The sequence below is a fragment of the Anomaloglossus baeobatrachus genome, unplaced genomic scaffold (genome assembly GCF_048569485.1).
Source record: "Anomaloglossus baeobatrachus isolate aAnoBae1 unplaced genomic scaffold, aAnoBae1.hap1 Scaffold_65, whole genome shotgun sequence".
Taxonomy (NCBI): Eukaryota; Metazoa; Chordata; class Amphibia; order Anura; family Aromobatidae; genus Anomaloglossus; species Anomaloglossus baeobatrachus.
In genome coordinates this window covers 337309-357057 of record NW_027445019.1, presented here as the reverse complement: position 1 = coordinate 357057, position 19749 = coordinate 337309, and the positions used below count along the sequence as shown (strand labels likewise).

Genomic DNA, 19749 nt, shown 5'->3' with positions numbered 1-19749 from the left:
TCTCTGAGTCTTCATTGGGGGACACAGGACCATGGGTTATGCTGCTGTCACTAGGAGGCTGACACTAAGTAAACAGAAAAAGTTAGCTCCTCCCCAGCAGTATAACCCCTGAGCCAGAGGCGGACTCAATCAGTTTAGTGCACAAGCAGTAGGAGGAGAACCAAACAATCCTGAATAAGACAAGGAAAAAACTATAACCAAATAGACGTGCGACCAATGGCCTGGGAATAAGGCCACTGAGGCAACAGACCGGTAAAATGTAACTCAAAAAACACAAGCAGGGTGGGTGCTGTGTCCCCCAAAGAAGACTCAGAGAAAGAGATTTTACGGTGAGTACACGAAAATCTATCTTTCTCCATCGTTTCATTGGGGGACACAGGACCATGGGATGTCCAAAAGCAGTCCCTGGGTGGGAAGAGAACCATCACCGGAGATCGGTAGGAAAACGCTACCTCCAGTCGGGCTTGACCCAGACCTACAATTACCTACCTTGTTACAGGTGTGCTACTGCCGCCCGCAAAGATAACGGCAAGACTGGCCACTGCCAAAGCTTGGGTGTGACCTGATAGGAACTAGTAAAGGTCTGCCTACTAGACCAGTAGGAGGCCCGGCAGACCTCGGTCCGTCAACGTCTGTAGTCCAATCATCCAAGAGACTCTCCTTGGACGGTAGAAAAAAACGGCGGAGGTCCGTTTTCCATGCAATAGGCTTCACCTATGACGGAAGGATCCCTATGGAAATCTTAGCCCTGGGCGCCAGCATGCGCCTCCTGGGACCGGATGAAAAGAGGAACTGTCCTGAAAAGATGAACTGACTGTCGGAGTAGACCGAAAGTGCGGTCCTGATGGCACAACCTACTGAGGGCTCGTACCCGTTCAGGAACGGACTAGGCTCTTTTCAGGCTGAGAGAAGGTACTAGAACCGAACCCGAAACCCCAAACACCTTATCTGGAAGGAAGGCGGGCTGCCTTGGACCGAAGGGAGGGCAGTGGCCGGAGCACCCCCCTTGCCCTACTGGAGGACCTGGAAAAAAAAAAGGGGGGGAACAAAGGCAACAAGAGAGAGCTGTCCGCCCTGATGCCCCTTGAGACAAGGAGACGGTCACGAGGAGCCCACCTATCCAAACATGTGGGAGTAAGAAGCCCTCGGAAAAGCTCAAACCGAGAGCCGTGAGGTGAACCCATCGCTAGATTAAGGTCCCACGTCACTAGTGGACGGCGATGCCGCCGAGCCAAAAGGACGCTTCTCTGCGTGAAACACCTTGGTCGTGGGACGAGAAGTGATAAGCCTCTGAACTGAAATGACCGCGTCGACACCAGGCCCCTAGAGGGACGCGCTAGAAGCCGCATCCAGATCTGACTGTCAGCATGGCAGTAGTGCAGGAAAGGAGCGAGAGAGAAAGGAAAGAAGATGTGCTCTTTACACCCCGGAGGAATTCCACACGTGTGGTAATACATTTTCGAGAAAACCAGCTCCCCGGTCTCCAACATTGTCTGCATCCTTCTTGCCAACCGGCCTGTGCGAGCAAGAACCCGGGATCCGCTCTTAAGGTCGGGAAACTTAGGGGTTCTAAGTCTTGGTGGCAGAGAGGAATCGACACGGAAGAACTGGACGGTCTGGAAAGCGCCACAGGGCCTCTGCGAGTGGATTAAGTGACTTCTGTGAACTATGCTCGCCTGGGCCCCTCCATAGCCACCCTCTGCCTCGGTCCCTCTTGAGAAGCTCGAGATCATGGGAAGCCGTAGGCAGATGCCCAAGAAAATGAATAAATGAACCGGCCTCACAGCCGGACGAGGGCGTCGTCACCTAGCGCAGAAAAGGGGGGCACCCTAGACGCACCGTTGACTAGAAAGCTGGATCGGGGGGCAATTAGGACCACGACTGGAGGTCTTCCTTCGTCGTAGATCTGGCTGGAGACGTAGGGATGTGAACTGCTGAGATTAGAGAGCGCGAGATCCGGCCCAGAGCAAGATCTTCTAGACCTCTTCCTTTTTCACGACACTTCCTGCGTCTCCCTGGTGGATGATGCACGCCACCGCTGTGTCATGGTCCGACTGGAACCTGACCGGAACAACCTCGCCCCAGTGAAGAAAACGTAACCAGTCTAACCGGATGGATCTGAAATCCTGGAATGCTGAAGGGGAGACCACACATAGGGGGTGTTCCTCGGGATCGTGCTGTGGAAAAGTGGACAAGCCCACCCTAGCATAGGGGACTGGTAATGGTTGATGCTATTCCCCAGAGGAGACGGAGAGGGGATCTTCCCAGGGACCGGACACGAAAGCTGGTCCACTAGGAAGGGAAAGGCGGATCCCCCGGGGCCGACGGAGGCTACTTATCTCCGTTCTTCAGTGGGGACCTCTGGAAGGGCAAGGATGAACACCGGTAAGTGTACCACCGCTATCACCTCCCCCAGCCGCTGCGGACTAACCTATCGAACCCAACTTGGTGCGGGGAAGGAAAACTACTCCAGCGTGAAGAGTAACTTCCCTATGGCGGTCTCGAAAAACATGCCTAAGGGGATGATCTACCGGGCCGGGATCTGAAAGGACTCCAACCGGTGGAGCAGCTGCCCTAGTAGCGAGAAATGACGATGAGAGATAGAGGCGCCGTGACGGTTGCGGCTCGAACGGACAGGAGCCGAGCGGTGAAGGCGACGATCCTGAGCGTCTGGGCCGATGCTGGGAAGAGATGTGCCCTTCCCTCACGTAGCCTAGGGAGAGATGTACACTTCCCTCACGTAGTCTAGGGGATCCACTGGACTAACCTATGTCCGAAGGGACGTTCACCTAAAGGCGGAAGGAAGGTCAGCGACTCTTTAGATGTCGCCTCCGCGATCCAGCTCCTGAGGCAGAGGCCTCAACGTGTGGTCACACTGCTGCTATAGGCTCAGGCCGTGAAGCTGTTAAAGTGCCAGGGCTATGATGAGAAGGAACTTACCGAAGATGTCAACCAGTTCTGATCGGCAGAGATGGAATGTAGTCCTCTGCGTAGGGAGACCGTGTAGTCCCTGAGAGACGTCACCTTAGGGATGATAAGCCAAGAGGCAACCTGGCGGGTCGATCGCAGGGGGGCATGCCACTTCTCTCCGGAGCCCCTTGGAGAATGAATAAAGACAATAACAAGACTTACCGCTGGTAACGTCCAGTCTGGCTGATGTCTGTGAAGGAGCAGTAGCTCTGCGAACTATTGGATGTCCACTGACAAACATCATGGGTCCTCTAGAAAAGTCTTAAAGGAGACCTGTGTGCTCAGAGAGGAGAAGAGAACTATCCGTGGCCTTATGGTCTGACTCACCGTATCTTCCAGGCTAATCGTCATGCGCCGAACCTCGGCGCTTGCTCGGAATCCAGCAGAGGTAGTACGTCTGGGTTATCCCCAGAGAGGTCGGAAGGCTTCTGGACGAGCGGGAGCTTTGGACCTGGGAATGAAGGAAAAACCAGGGGGAGGCGCCGAAGGCGAGACCTGGCGGGTACGCTTCGAGCAGCGGGTGAGGTCCCTGGTACGGGACTCACCTCCCCCGGTGCGTGCACGTAGAGAAGGACTGTCCGTACCTTTAAGGCTTGACTCCCCATCCTTACCCGGCTATTAGTCATGCGCCAAACATCCCGGTACTCCTGCTCGAAGTCCAGCAGAGGTGGAAACGCCTGGGCCATCCCCGAGAGGTCGAAAGACTACTAGAGGAGAGGCAGTCTGGACCTGGGGAGTAAGGTGAACCCTGGGGGCGCAGAAGACGAGACCTGGCGGGTCCGCCTTGGGCAGAGGAAAAGATCCTTAGTACGGGACCCAACTCACCGGGGGGAATGCACCAGTCTTGCGGATGGTTACGGCAGAGCGACAGCCCGGGGACGCAGCGCATGCGCACCCACCCGAGGGACGTCAGCACGGGTATGCGGGGTCTGAGAGAGGGCGCCAACCCGCCTGCCGGTGCGGGATACCGGTGCGTGCAGTGCCAGGGGCCGCGGAAGCTGGAAGCACTAATGTGACAACGTTCGGGGCAATTCATAACTGAGAGAACAGCCCTAAACCAACTGTACCTCTTATGCAAACCAAGAACCCGAATAAGAGCTCGTAAGAGTTAATATACATATATCTATATATATATACATGTACATAGAAAAACCACTTCCAGATTTTCATTATTTAGAACTTATATCGCAGACTCAAACAATAACCTTGAACACAAAGAAAAAAGGGGGGGGAGTCTTGAATGCAACCATGTACTTTTTGCAAATATCAAAAAGTATGTTTTTACTAAGAATAAAAAGAGCAATTTACAACCATCATAAAAAAAGCACATGTAGGATCTCAAACAATGAGTCATGGTCCAAGAAAAGACAGGTTCACACATTATGCTGCAGAAAAAATTCCCATTGAATCAAACAAATCCCATAATTTTTAATTAAATTCTCAACCTGTATTGTGCTCGTAAGAGTTAATATACATATATATACATATATGTCTACCTTTACATATTGAAATAAACTGAGCCCCTGACAAAAGAAACAGAAACAACCACTACCGTTCAGAGAACGTGGCTAATGTTGGCTACTTTTCCTGGATACGAGGGTTGCTGTAGCGTCAGCAATCCGCAGACTAGGGGAACTGCTATAGTCAGTCTCTCTTTTTTTTTTTTTAAAAAGGATGCTGAGGAGGCTGGAGGTGGGGGGGGGGGGGCCGAGGAGAGCGGGAAAAAACCTCCACCGCCCCCTCCTGTGATGCCTGGGGCTGGGAGGAGGGTGGAGACCGAGCGGCCGGCGGCCAATCGCGCTGCGGCAGGAGGCGGGCCTAGGACGCCGGGGACAAGGCCGAAGCCGGGGCCTAAATTTTGAAGGCTGCCGGAGCATGGAGGGTACCGGCCGGCTGTCCTGCCAGCGAGCGGTGGCTGCGGCGCAGCTGCGAAGACCGGATGGCGGCAGTGCGTGCGCTCTGTCGCCCGATGCGGCCCGGGGCGTCCGGTGACTAGGCCCAGGCCGGAGCCTAAATAGAAGCAGCCAGCGCAGGGTAACCGGCGGTTCTACCTGTGGGGGCGGCGGCGCGGCAGCGACATCCGTGCACCGGCCGTCAGTGTGGATTCCAGCGCTGGGAGAGGACGTGGCCGGGGCGCCCGGTGAGTAGGCCCGGACCGGGGCCTATATTTTGTAACCGCCTGGGGGAAGGTAGGAGGGGGTGTCCTACCTGGTCGGCGGCGTAGCCTCTGCCAGTGTGCAGGCTGCGGACCGCAGAAGGATGAGGCAGGCAGGCAGGCAGGGAGGTGGACGCCGGTGGGGGCAGGGAGCCCCCTGTAGTGAAGCAGCGCTGCGGGCCCCATCATCATCCAGACGCGCTGCGAGGTCCAGTCCCTGCTGTATGCCCCTTGCACCCTTTGGGGTGATACCGCAGGGTGAATAGGAGGTGCCCAGGAAGGATTAGCCCAGCGTGCCAACCCGGGAGTGGTACCGTGGAATTGGACGGGGGAGAGGGCCCGAGAACTCAAGCTTCTGCGACCCAGGGGAGTGGTACCCACACGGGCTGCGAGGGCTGAGGTAGAGAAACGATACCTGCAGAAAAAGAGAATTCCAACAGATGAGAGCAACGAGCGCCGCCGAGAGAAAAAAGAAAAAACATACGCAAAAAATCAAGTGGCTGAAGAGGGCCCAGTCGGCCCACATCAGCCTCCTACGACACTAAGCAAAAAACTGATTGAGTCCGCCTCTGGCTCAGGGGTTATACTGCTGGGGAGGAGCTAACTTTTTCTGTTTACTTAGTGTCAGCCTCCTAGTGACAGCAGCATAACCCATGGTCCTGTGTCCCCCAATGAAACGATGGAGAAACAGGAGTTTACCTCTCCACTCAGCAGATAATATAGAATATACAGGAGTTTACCTCTCCACTCAGCAGATAATATAGAATATACAGGAGTTTACCCTCCACTCAGCAGATAATATAGAATATACAGGAGTTTACCCTCCACTCAGCAGATAATATAGAATATACAGGAGTTTACCCCTCCACTCAGCAGATAATATAGAATATACAGGAGTTTACCCTCCACTCAGCAGATAATATAGAATATACAGGAGTTTACCCCTCCACTCAGCAGATAATATAGAATATACAGGAGTTTACCCTCCACTCAGCAGATAATATAGAATATACAGGAGTTTACCCTCCACTCAGCAGATAATATAGAATATACAGGAGTTTACCTCTCCACTCAGCAGATAATATAGAATATACAGGAGTTTACCCCTCCACTCAGCAGATAATATAGAATATACAGGAGTTTACCTCTCCCCTCAGCAGATAATATAGAGATATACAGGAGTTTACCTCTCCACTCAGCAGATAATATAGAATATACAGGAGTTTACCCTCCACTCAGCAGATAATATAGAATATACAGGAGTTTACCCCTCCACTCAGCAGATAATATAGAGATATACAGGAGTTTACCTCTCCACTCAGCAGATAATATAGAATATACAGGAGTTTACCCTCCACTCAGCAGATAATATAGAATATACAGGAGTTTACCCTGCACTCAGCAGATAATATAGAATATACAGGAGTTTACCTCTCCCCTCAGCAGATAATATAGAATATACAGGAGTTTACCTCTCCCCTCAGCAGATAATATAGAATATACAGGAGTTTACCCTGCACTCAGCAGATAATATAGAATATACAGGAGTTTACCCTCCACTCAGCAGATAATATAGAATATACAGGAGTTTACCTCTCCGCTCAGCAGATAATATAGAATATACAGGAGTTTACCTCTCCACTCAGCAGATAATATAGAATATACAGGAGTTTACCTCTCCACTCAGCAGATAATATAGAAATATACAGGAGTTTACCTCTCCACTCAGCAGATAATATAGAATATACAGGAGTTTACCTCTCCACTCAGCAGATAATATAGAATATACAGGAGTTTACCCCTCCACTCAGCAGATAATATAGAATATACAGGAGTTTACCCTCCACTCAGCAGATAATATAGAATATACAGGAGTTTACCTCTCCACTCAGCAGATAATATAGAATATACAGGAGTTTACCTCTCCACTCAGCAGATAATATAGAATATACAGGAGTTTACCCCTCCACTCAGCAGATAATATAGAATATATAGGAGTTTACCTCTCCACTCAGCAGATAATATAGAATATACAGGAGTTTACCCCTCCACTCAGCAGATAATATAGAATATACAGGAGTTTACCTCTCCACTCAGCAGATAATATAGAATATACAGGAGTTTACCCTCCACTCAGCAGATAATATAGAATATACAGGAGTTTACCCTCCACTCAGCAGATAATATAGAATATACAGGAGTTTACCCTCCACTCAGCAGATAATATAGAATATACAGGAGTTTACCCTCCACTCAGCAGATAATATAGAATATACAGGAGTTTACCCTCCACTCAGCAGATAATATAGAATATACAGGAGTTTACCCTCCACTCAGCAGATAATATAGAATATACAGGAGTTTACCTCTCCGCTCAGCAGATAATATAGAATATACAGGAGTTTACCCTCCACTCAGCAGATAATATAGAATATACAGGAGTTTACCTCTCCACTCAGCAGATAATATAGAATATACAGGAGTTTACCCTCCACTCAGCAGATAATATAGAATATACAGGAGTTTACCCCTCCACTCAGCAGATAATATAGAATATACAGGAGTTTACCCCTCCACTCAGCAGATAATATAGAATATACAGGAGTTTACCCCTCCACTCAGCAGATAATATAGAATATACAGGAGTTTACCCCTCCACTCAGCAGATAATATAGAATATACAGGAGTTTACCTCTCCACTCAGCAGATAATATAGAATATACAGGAGTTTACCTCTCCACTCAGCAGATAATATAGAATATACAGGAGTTTACCTCTCCACTCAGCAGATAATATAGAATATACAGGAGTTTACCCTCCACTCAGCAGATAATATAGAATATACAGGAGTTTACCCTCCACTCAGCAGATAATATAGAATATACAGGAGTTTACCTCTCCACTCAGCAGATAATATAGAATATACAGGAGTTTACCTCTCCACTCAGCAGATAATATAGAATATACAGGAGTTTACCCTCCACTCAGCAGATAATATAGAATATACAGGAGTTTACCTCTCCACTCAGCAGATAATATAGAATATACAGGAGTTTACCTCTCCACTCAGCAGATAATATAGAATATACAGGAGTTTACCTCTCCACTCAGCAGATAATATAGAATATACAGGAGTTTACCTCTCCACTCAGCAGATAATATAGAATATACAGGAGTTTACCTCTCCACTCAGCAGATAATATAGAATATACAGGAGTTTACCCTCCACTCAGCAGATAATATAGAATATACAGGAGTTTACCCTCCACTCAGCAGATAATATAGAATATACAGGAGTTTACCTCTCCACGCAGCAGATAATATAGAATATACAGGAGTTTACCTCTCCACTCAGCAGATAATATAGAATATACAGGAGTTTACCCCTCCACTCAGCAGATAATATAGAATATACGGGAGTTTACCTCTCCACGCAGCAGATAATATAGAATATACAGGAGTTTACCTCTCCACTCAGCAGATAATATAGAATATACAGGAGTTTACCTCTCCGCTCAGCAGGGAGATGATGTGTAGGGCGAGGTCGGTTATTCTTCTTGTCGTCTCCTTCTTGTCCTCGTCCATGCTTGTTGGTCGCTCTCTGGATGATCTCGGCTCCGGTTGTGCCGGGTCTTTATGATGGAGCTGGAGATGACAGGGGGAATCATCATTCGTACAGGTGACATTGGGGGATTCGGCTTGTCAGATCCTTTATGATGGTCACTTATTAGTGTGGAGGGAGGACATAAGATCAGATTTCTGCGGCTTCGCTCTGATCAGGACGACTCTTATCGTCAGTAACACAAGACAAACATCGTCTTCTGGTCACGGTGACATATAAGAACACGCAGACGCGGCGCCATCACTGCTCATTGCTCGTGTAATTTTTTTTGGCTCGGGGTAAAATATAAAAGGTAAAGTGTGGAGACACGGGGCTCAGTGGGTGCTCTCGTCCACTAAAACCCGCCGCCTTTAGAAAGACAGCGTGGCTCAGGGCTCATTCCAACTTAACGCCGGCCTCCTCAACCGTGGGCGTAACACTACTCAGACAACACAGGGTGAGGGAACCATTAATAATTAGACTTTATTGGATCCCCAAACAATTAACGGCACATAACCAGCAAAACACACAAATGTAACAGGCAACAGAGTCTCACCCTTCCGCTGGCTCACCAGGGATTTAGAATGTCCGTGCCTCAGAGGTTCCAGGGCTATTTACTCCAATCCAGCAGCACCCCGCTTTTGGCGGGCACCCACCGAGAAAGGAATAATGCCAGATTTAGGAAGCTGGCTGAGGTCTGCAAAGTCTGTAACAGGTGACTGAACTGTCCCAACCTGAGTGTCCTCCTTAGGTAGTCCTGTATGATGATACAATCCTGGCAGCCGGAGTCGAAATCCCCAGGCTGTGGATATGGTCTCCAACCGGAACCGGAGTCCCTAGATTGAAGGCATAAGATATCCTGATCCTCTAGTCAGCTCCAAAGAGCTTAGACTGGATCCATCAGCATCCATCAACAACAACAACCTGGTGGCTTAAAGAAATCCCTTTTATAGCCACAGCCTTCCACTTGGATACACTGCGTCCTCATCGATTGGTTGGACAAGATCGCCTCTCCCATTGGATGAATCTCAAGCTGCATGGACAATGTTCATTTAAATGATGTGCATAGAAAGACTGAAGATATCTACATGAAGTCTGCAAGTCACAGACTAGATAATGGCTACTAAGGTAATCACATTAGCAATACACAACTACAATACAATGGTTACTGGAAAAGTCTGGAGAACAATACGTCTGGCTTTCAGTGGCCAACACAATTACATGAGTCAACAAGAGTCTTGTAAAAACAATGAGGGACTTCTCCCCCGTCTATAGACAATCTATCATGCTGTCTGGCTGAATTTTAATGTAGATAAAAAGAACCTGCAGACAAAAAAGCGCAATAGGGTCTTACCCTGACAGACGGGGTGATAAAGGAGATGATCCTACTCACCAAAGATGGTTGTGAAAGGCACAACTCCTGTAACAGCATAAATCCGGATCAAAGGCAGCAGTACCCCAGGTGGCTGATAACAGAGAGAAATTGTAGAATGGGGCTTTGTAAACCGCGCCAAAGATCACTGATGAAATCTTGGATTAATGTAAACTATTTATTCTTGCACAGGTCTACGCGTTTCAGGAGACTCTGCTCCCTTCCTCAGGACCAAAGAGGCATAAGTTACATGATGTAGTTGATGTAACTTATGCCTCTTTGGTCCTGAGGAAGGGAGCAGAGTCTCCTGAAACGCGTAGACCTGTGCAAGAATAAATAGTTTACATTAATCCAAGATTTCATCAGTGATCTTTGGCGCGGTTTACAAAGCCCCATTCTACAATTTCTCTCTGGCTGAATTTTAAGAAACTTTAACCCATGAGAGTCCATGTCGTCACAGTAAGTGTCATGATGTATGTAGTTTTCTCCATCCCATATTTTTTGTATAAGATGCCATGTGATGTATTTTACCTTCTCACTGTATTTGCTGTAATACTATGTCAGGATGTGATGTCACTTTCCTTTGGTTGTACTTACTGAACACTTTGAAATGTCTTGGGATGTAAGTGACCATACCTTACCCCAGCCTGGATCATATTGCAATCAGGCTTCACCAGTAGCTATTGTCATTGATTTGGTGGGGGTTGCATATATATATATTGTTCTTCTCAGCATGGGACTTCTCCAATCTACAACTTGGTAAACAGAACAGAGCCAGCAGTCTAAAGTCCATTCATGCATCAAATGGCCAGGGGGAGGTGTGCCCACCTAAGGGGCTGATCCCAGGAGAGAAGAACATGTTAGTTCAGTTAGTTTGATCTCGGCTGGAGAAGGACTAGGATCTATAGCTGAGGCTGGATCCTGGGGTGTGTGTGTGTGTGGACTGTTACAGACTGGAGATCCGCGGCCACGTGGGATTGTGTTTTGTTGTTCACCTGTTGGACTCAAGGAACTCATATAAGGACCATTGCCCTAATTTCCCGGGCATCGGAATATCAGGCGGTGCCCCTGGATCTTTTGTTTTTTGTGTGGACTCTAAAGAACCATTTTAATATTGCATGTTTTATGCTACCTGCCTCATTAAATCTTCTTGGATTGTTCCTTGGCCTGGCGTCCCTTACTGCTCTGTCGCATACCCCGTCACAGTAAGTTATTAGGATTTGTGCATCTCATCATTTAAAGGGGATTTCTAGTGACAAGTTACCCGGCATCCAGAGGAGCGGTGATAAGTTATTGGTCAGTGGGACCGGCGTGGATGGGCAGAGCGGGGATTGTTTCCCTAGTTGTGGTGAAGGTGCAGGGCACACACGACCGGCGTCCATCATTCACCATCTCAGCGCTGCACTCACCTTTTTCCAACCGCCTCGTACAATGGAGCAGTGGTGGCAACCCTGCTGCTTCTATACCGGGGATAATAGTTCCCCATTCTGATCGGTGCTGGTCCGAGCGGTCGGATGCTCACTGCTGTCACTTTTCACCCTTCTGTAGATACCTGTATAACGGTGGTGTCCATACTGTCTTCTATATGGTGCTTATAAACAATGGGTTCCTGTTGTATCGGACACACAATGAATGGGGCTATGGTCAAATGTCTAGGATGATCCATTTTCTACATGCACTGACCTTCCAATGAACAGTCTAAAGCCCCCGTCACATTTAACGGCTTACCAGCGATCCCGAAAACGATGTGACCGGATAAGGATCGCTGGTGAGATGTCACACAGTCAGATCTTACCAACGACGCAGTAACGATCAGCAACCTGTATAACGATCTCAGTGGGCATTGGGTCTGTGTTAGGAGGTCGTTGGTAGGCGTCAAACAGAGCGATGTGTCCTGCCCAGCAGGACATCACCTTTGAAGAAAATGGTCTCAACCATTCAGTAACGACTAGCGATGTCACAGCAGGGGCCTGATTACTGGTAGGTGTCTCACACAACGAGATCGCTGCTGCGTCACGGAAACTGTGACGCAGCAACGATCTTAGCGATCTCGTTGTGTGTGACAGGGCCTAAGTGTCCCCTGAGATTAATACAATGTGACGCTCACATAGATAAGAGGTGCACACACACATCCCCCATGGCAGTATACCCACACTACGTTACTCAATGGTATAAAATGTGGTAAAGAGGACAGGATACTCAGGAGGAATCTAAGAAAAGGGAAGAAACAGAGCATAAAGCCTGGGAAACAAGGAGAACTAGAGCTAGTAATACTGGAGGAGAATGATAGCGTCATCAGTGTCACAGAAACCTGGTGGAGGGACCGGCACAATGAGAACATACAGATGAAGGCCTAAACAAGGATATGAGATATGGTAAAGAGGACAGGAAACTCAGAAGGAATCTAAGAAAAGGGAGCAACAGAGCATAAAGCCTGGGAAATAAGGAGATCCAGAGCTGGTAATACAGAAGGAGGAGGATAGCGTCATGAGCGTCACAGAAACCTGGTGGAGAGACCGGCACGATGGGAACATACAGATGGAAGAAGTCAACTTATTCACAAAGGACAGAACAAAAGACGAGGAGGAGGAGGAGCGGCATTGTACATTCCACAGAAATTAAAGCTTCAAAGAATGAGAATCTATTAGAAGATATTTGGGTGAGAATTCATGGAATAAATAATGGGAAGCACACAGGGCTGTGGAGTCGGAGTCGGAGCTCATTTTGGTGGAGTCGGAGTTGGAGTCGGTATAAAATGCACCGACTCCGACTCCTAAAATATATAATAAATTGGGGACAGTAGTGCAATGCAGAATGTGCTGAATATTTTACTAAATAATTTAGTATAATGCTTATATTTAAGTGAAAAATTTATTGTAGTACAATGTGAACATCAGACATTTAATTGTTTTTATGATACAATAATCAAGATATTTGGATAGAACATAAAATATTTATTGGAATACAACTTTAGAACACAAAAAACTAATCAATTGTAAATATGTAAATATATATATATATATATATATATATATATATATATGTATATACACACACAAGATATATATGTAATCTACTGTATATTGCATATTTACAATTTATTACAGTTTTTTGTGTTCTAAAGTTGTATTCCAATAAATATATTTTATGTTCTATCCAAATATCTTGATTATTGTATCATAAAAATTATTAAATGTCTGATGTTCACATACACATATTCATGTACTACAATAAATTTTTCACCTAACTATAAGCAATATATGTAGGAGTCGGAGTCGGAGCCGGAGTCGAAGGTTTGGCTTACCGACTCCACAGCCCTGGAAGCACATGATAATAGCTGTTTATTACAGACCACCGGGTCACACAGAGGAGATTATTTCACACCAAATGGCCACATTTTCAAAAAAAACATGAAATAGTGATCATGGGAGACTTCACCTCCCCAGACATTTAGTGGAAAACCCTCACAGGTAAGAGGAAAGGCTCCAGCCAATTTTTATCCTCCTTGCAGACTTCACCTCTCAGCTAGTAGAAGAATATACGAGGGGAGCGGCCATCTTGGACCTCGTCCTAACAAACAACGAGGATATTGTTAAGGGACTAAGGATAGCAGGGACACTGGGACTCAGCGATGGTTGGTTCTTTCCTTGAATTAGGGGTTGCAAGAGGGGAACACCTGAGAAGACACAGACTTCAAGGCTTGACGTTAGCAGAGTGACTTCAAGGGCCTAAAGGCAGATTTGGTAGAATTCCATTTCACTGGGGGCCGCTCTGGTGGGGGGCCTGATGCGATGCTCCTGGGTGTCTCCTCTAGTCGGGGGGCCTGATGCAATGCCACTGGGGGTCTCCTCTGGTCGCTGGGGCTCCACGGGAAGGGGGGGGGGCCCTAGTGCGATGCTACAATGTACAATGCTGGGGAATTTGGGGGGGGGGTTGTAAGATGATGGAGGAGGATGCTTGTAGTGGTGTAAAATGCATGGGGATTGCCTGTGGTGGAACATAGGCGGGTTTAGGGGGGGAGGGGACGCTTGGGGTTTACAACGCTTGGGGGGTACGACACTTTGTATACAATGCTTGAGGTTTTTTCGGGGGTACGACGCTTGGGATGGTATGATGCTTGTGGTACAATGCTTGGTGGTTTTGGGGGTATTACACCTAAAGGGGATGCCTGCGGAAGATTTGAGTAATGTATGACGCAGTGAGGATGTCTGCGGTGGGATTTGGGCAGTGTATGACGCTGGGGGGATGCATGCGGTGGCATTTGGGTGGTGTACGGCGCTGGGGGGATGGTTGCGGTGGAATTTTGGCGGTGTTCGACGCTGGGGTGGATGCCTGCGGTGAGATTTGGGCTGTGTACGACATTGGGGGGGGATGTCTGCGGTGTAATTTTGGCGGTGTATGATGTTGGTGGGATGCCTGCGGCGGGATTTGGGTGGTGTACGACGCTGGGGGTTTGCCTATGGTGGGATATAGGGGAGGGTGTACGATGCTAAGGGGGTGCCTCTGGTGGATGGGTGTGGGGGGAATCAAGGAGGGTGCAATGCTGTGGGGGATGCCTGTGGTGGCAGTTTTACGGGGTGTACGATGCTGGGTGGATTGGCTGGGATATACGATGCTGGGGAGAATTCCAATGGTGGCATGTGGGAACGGGTGGGTGGGGAGGGAGATGGTTGCAGTGGGATTTGGAGGGATATACGATGCTGGAAGGATTTGGGAGGGGGGAGGGATGTCTGTGATGGGATTTGGAGAGGAATCAGAGCGCCAAAAATCACAACTCAGTGGAGCTCTGAGCCGGGTTCTGGATCTTGAAGATTTCCTCTGAACGCTAGTGACTGGAGGGCAACTATAATACAGGGGACGGGGAACGTGCATGTAAAGCACCGCTCCGGCGCAGGCAATAACCCCCTCCGGCGCAGGCAATAACCCCCTCCGGCGCAGGCAATAACCCCCTCCGGCGCAGGCAATAACCCCCTCCGGCGCAGGCAATAACCCCCTCCGGCGCAGGCAATAACCCCCTCCGGCGCAGGCAATAACCCCCTCCGGCGCAGGCAATAACCCCCTCCGGCGCAGGCAATAACCCCCTCCGGCGCAGGCAATAACCCCCTCCGGCGCAGGCAATAACCCCCTCCGGCGCAGGCAATAACCCCCTCCGGCGCAGGCAATAACCACCTCCAGCGCGTGTCTCGCGGTCCGTTTCTCGGGTCCGTGTTCCGTTTTGGATGTCCGTTTCTCCGGTACGTGTGACAGTGTGATGTCGTATGCTTGCTGTGCGTGCATGTTGAATGTCCGTATATGTGTGAGATACGCCCGTGTCATGTCCGTGTGTCTTGAGCCGTTTCACCTTTTTTTTTTTAAAAAAAAAACAAAAACACACGGACCGTACGGAAAACACACGTCCATGTCACATACGTGAAGACACGGACCCATTGACTTTAGCGGGTCCGTGTCTGCGTGATGCCGGAGATACGTGGACATGTCAGCCGTGTTTAAAAACGCACACACGTACAATTCACAAGGACACACGTTCCGTCTGGTTTTACGTGTGTGCGCCTGTTACCATAGGGTAGCATTGGTGTACGTGTCTCCGTGTCGCTGGTACGTGCAAAAAAAGAGCAAACACGCACCGGAGGCCATAATGAGAAAACAGCTTTCCCCATCACAAGCAGTGGCTCAGGTCAGGTTTGGAGAATTATTCCTGTGTTTGGAGGCGAATATTCTTCTAATATCTGCGCATTAGAGCGGAATGATGGAGGGGAGAGTGCAAGCCCCCAATGCATGACCCGCCCCCAACATGCAGCGTCACCCAGAGCATGCCCCCCCAACATCCAGCATCGCCCAGTGCAAGCCCCCCCAACATGCAGCGTCACCCAGAGCATGCCCCCCCAACATCCAGCATCGCCCAGTGCAAGCCCCCCCAACATGCAGCGTCACCCAGTGCAAGCCCCCCCACATCCAGCGTCACCCAGTGCAAGCCCCCCCAACATGCAGCGTCACCCAGTGCAAGCCCCCCCAACATGCAGCGTCACCCAGTGGAAGCTCCCCCAACATACAGCGTCGCCCAATGCAAGCCCCCCCAACATGCAGCGTCACCCAGTGCAAACCCCCCCCACCATACAGCGTCGCCCAATGCAAGCCCCCCCAACATCCAGTGTCACCCAGTGCAAGCCCCCCCAACAAGCAGCGTCACCCAGTGCAAGCCACCCAACATCCAGCGTCACCCAGTCCAGGCCCCCCCCCCCCCCCAACATCCAGCGTCACCCAGTGCAAGCCCCCCTACATCCAGCATCACCCAGTGCAAGCCCCCCCAACATGCAGCGTCACCCAGTGCAAGCTCCCCCAACATACAGCGTCGCCCAATGCAAGCCCCCCCAACATGCAGCGTCACCCAGTGCAAACCCCCCCACCATACAGCGTCGCCCAATGCAAGCCCCCCCAACAACCAGTGTCACCCAGTGCAAGCCCCCCCAACAAGCAGCGTCACCCAGTGCAAGCCACCCAACATCCAGCGTCACCCAGTGCAAGCCCCCCAACATCCAGCGTCACCCAGTGCAAGCCCCCCCCCGACATCCAGCGTCACCCAGTGCAAGCCCCCCCCTACATCCAGTGTCACCCAGTTCAAGCCCCCCTACATCCAGCATCACCCAGTGCAAGCCCCCCAACATGCAGCGTCACCCAGTGCAAGCCCCCCCCTTCTGTGGCTTCTCCCCCCCTGCAGCCCTCTCCTGTGGTCTCACCCCCTCCTGCGGCCCCCTCTTCTGCGGCTTCGCCCTCCCTGCAGCCCTCTCCTGTGGTCTCACCCCCTCCTGCAGCTCCCCCTTCTGTGGATTCTCCTCCCCCCCCCCTGCAGCCCCCTCCTGTGGTATCACCCCCTCCTGCAGCCCCCCCTTCCTGTGGCTTCGCACCCCCTGCAGCCCCCCCTTCCTGTGGCTTCGCACCCCTGCAGCCCCCTCCTGTGGTATCACCCCCTCCTGCAGCCCCCCCTTCCTGTGGCTTCGCCCGCCCCCTGCAGTCCCATCCTGTGGTATCACCCCCTCCTGCAGCCCCCCCCCCCTTCTGCGGCTTCGCACCCCCTGCAGCCCCCCCCTTCTGCGGCTTCGCACCCCCTGCAGCCCTCTCCTGTGGTTTCACCCCCTCCTGCAGCCCCCCCTTCCTGTGGTTTCACCCCCTCCTGCAGCCCCCCCTTCCTGTGGCTTCGCCCGCCCCTGCAGTCCCCTCCTGAGGTATCACCCCCCTCCTGCGGCTTCGCACCCCCCCTGCAGCCCCCTCCTGTGGTATCACCCCCTCCTGCAGCCTCCCCCTTCTGCGGCTTCGCACCCCCTGCAGCCCCCCCTTCTGCGGCTTCGCACCCCCTGCAGCCCTCTCCTGTGGTATCACCCCCTCCTGCAGCCCCCCCTTCCTGTGGCTTCGCCCGCCCCCTGCAGTCCCCTCCTGTGGTATCACCCCCTCCTGCAGCCCCCCCTTCCTGTGGCTTCGCCCGCCCCTGCAGTCCCCTCCTGAGGTATCACCCCCTCCTGCGGCTTCGCACCCCCCCTGCAGCCCCCTCCTGTGGTATCACCCCCTCCTGCAGCCTCCCCCTTCTGCGGCTTCGCACCCCCTGCAGCCCCCCCTTCTGCGGCTTCGCACCCCCTGCAGCCCTCTCCTGTGGTATCACCCCCTCCTGCAGCCCCCCCTTCCTGTGGCTTCGCCCGCCCCCTGCAGTCCCCTCCTGTGGTATCACCCCCTCCTGCAGCCCCCCCTTCTGCGGCTTCGCTCCCCCCCTGCAGCCCCCTCCTGTGGTATCACCCCCTCCTGCAGCCCCCCCCTTCTGCGGCCTCGCACCCCCCCCCTTCTGCGGCCTCACACCCCCCCCCCTTCTGCGGCTTTGCACCCCCTGCAGCCCTCTCCTGTGGTATCACCCCCTCCTGCAGCCTCCCCCTTCCTGTGGCTTCGCCCACCCCCTGCAGTCCCCTCCTGAGGTATCACCCCCTCCTGCAGCCCCCCCTTCTGCGGCTTCGCACCCCCCCTGCAGCCCCCTCCTGTGGTCTCACCCCCTCCTGCAGCCCCACCTTCTGTGGCTTCGCCCGCCCCCTGCAGTCCCCTCCTGTGGTATCACCCCCCCTGCAGCCCTCTCCTGTGGTATCACCCCCTCCTGCAGCCCCCCTTCCTGTGGCTTCGCTCGCCCCCTGCAGTCCCCTCCTGTGGTATCACCCCCTCCTGCAGCCCCCCCTTCTGCGGCTTCGCTCCCCCCCTGCAGCCCCCTCCTGTGGTATCACCCCCTCCTGCAGCCCCCCCCTTCTGCGGCTTCGCACCCCCTGCAGCCCCCCCCTTCTGCGGCCTCGCACCCCCCCCCCTTCTGCGGCCTCGCACCCCCCCCTTCTGCGGCTTTGCACCCCCTGCAGCCCCCTCCTGTGGTATCACCCCCTCCTGCAGCCTCCCCCTTCCTGTGGCTTCGCCCACCCCCTGCAGTCCCCTCCTGTGGTCTCACCCCCTCCTGCAGCCCCCCCTTCTGCGGCTTCGCACCCCCCCTGCAGCCCCCTCCTGTGGTCTCACCCCCCCTGCAGCCCCCTCCTGTGGTCTCACCCCCTCCTGCAGCCCTCTACTGTGGTCTCACCCCCTCCTGCAGCCCCCTCTTCTGCGGCTTCGCCCCCCCCTGCAGCCCCCTCCTGTGGTCTCACCCCCCCTGCAGCCCCCTCCTGTGGTCTCACCCCCTCCTGCAGCCCTCTCCTGTGGTCTCACCCCCTCCTGCAGCCCTCTCCTGTGGTCTCACCCCCTCCTGCAGCCCCCCCTTCTGCGGCTTCGCACCCCCCCTGCAGCCCCCTCCTGTGGTCTCACCCCCCCTGCAGCCCTCTCCTGTGGTCTCACCCCCTCCTGCAGCCCCCCCTTCTGCGGCTTCGCACCCCCCCTGCAGCCCCCTCCTGTGGTCTCACCCCCCCTGCAGCCCCCTCCTGTGGTCTCACCCCCTCCTGCAGCCCTCTCCTGTGGTCTCACCCCCTCCTGCAGCCCCCTCTTCTGCGGCTTCGCCCCCCCCTGCAGCCCTCTCCTGTGGCCTCACCCCCTCCTGCAGCCCCCCCCCTTCTGCGGCTTTGCACCCCCCTGCAGTCCCCTCCTGTGGTCTCTCCCCCTCCTGCGGCTTCGCACCCCCCTGCAGTCCCCTCCTGTGGTCTCACCCCCTCCTGCGGCTTCGCACCCCCCTGCAGTCCCCTCTTGTGGTATCACCCCCCTCCTGTGGTATCACCCCCTCCTGCAGTTCCCCTTCTGTGGATTCGCCCCTCCATATGGGGGTCTCACCCCCTCCCCCGCTTCTATTATAATCACCTCTGTGATCACCTGGACTCAGAAATACAATGTTTATTCCGTCTGGAGTTGTCAGGCTGCGGGAGCGTCTAGACTGAGGCTGATTTCCTGAGGAAATGACGTCACCGGAAAGGGCGGGGCCTCGTCAGTGCAGCGCTGTGGCCGGGAAGCATCACGTCACCGGAAGGGGCGGGGCCTCGTCAGTGCAGCGCTGTGGGCGGGAAGCATCACGTCACCGGAAGGGGCGGGGCCTCGTCAGTGCAGCGCTGTGGCCGGGAAGCATCACGTCACCGGAAGGGGCGGGGCCTCGTCAGTGCAGCGCTGTGGGCGGGAAGCATCACGTCACCGGAAGGGGCGGGGCCTCGTCAGTGCAGCGCT

At 52.6% G+C, this 19749-nt stretch overlaps 1 protein-coding gene across 2 annotated transcripts in view; it reads right to left on the bottom strand.

Annotated features, from left to right (window-relative positions):
- The window catches only part of LOC142286283 (uncharacterized), a 122202-nt gene extending 102709 nt beyond the window's left edge, over positions 1-19493 (bottom strand). Inside the window, exons 1-2 of one of the 2 annotated variants that reach the window (XM_075333342.1) lie at positions 19405-19493; positions 8633-8770 (exon numbers count right to left, since the gene is read on the bottom strand). In XM_075333342.1, coding sequence (XP_075189457.1) covers positions 8633-8710 — 78 coding nt within the window. In that variant the 5' untranslated portion in view covers positions 8711-8770; positions 19405-19493. Of the gene's footprint in view, positions 1-8632; positions 8771-19392 lie in introns of both variants that reach the window. The other variant, XM_075333341.1, reaches the window with a different exon arrangement.
- Between the last annotated feature and the right edge of the window lie 256 nt (positions 19494-19749).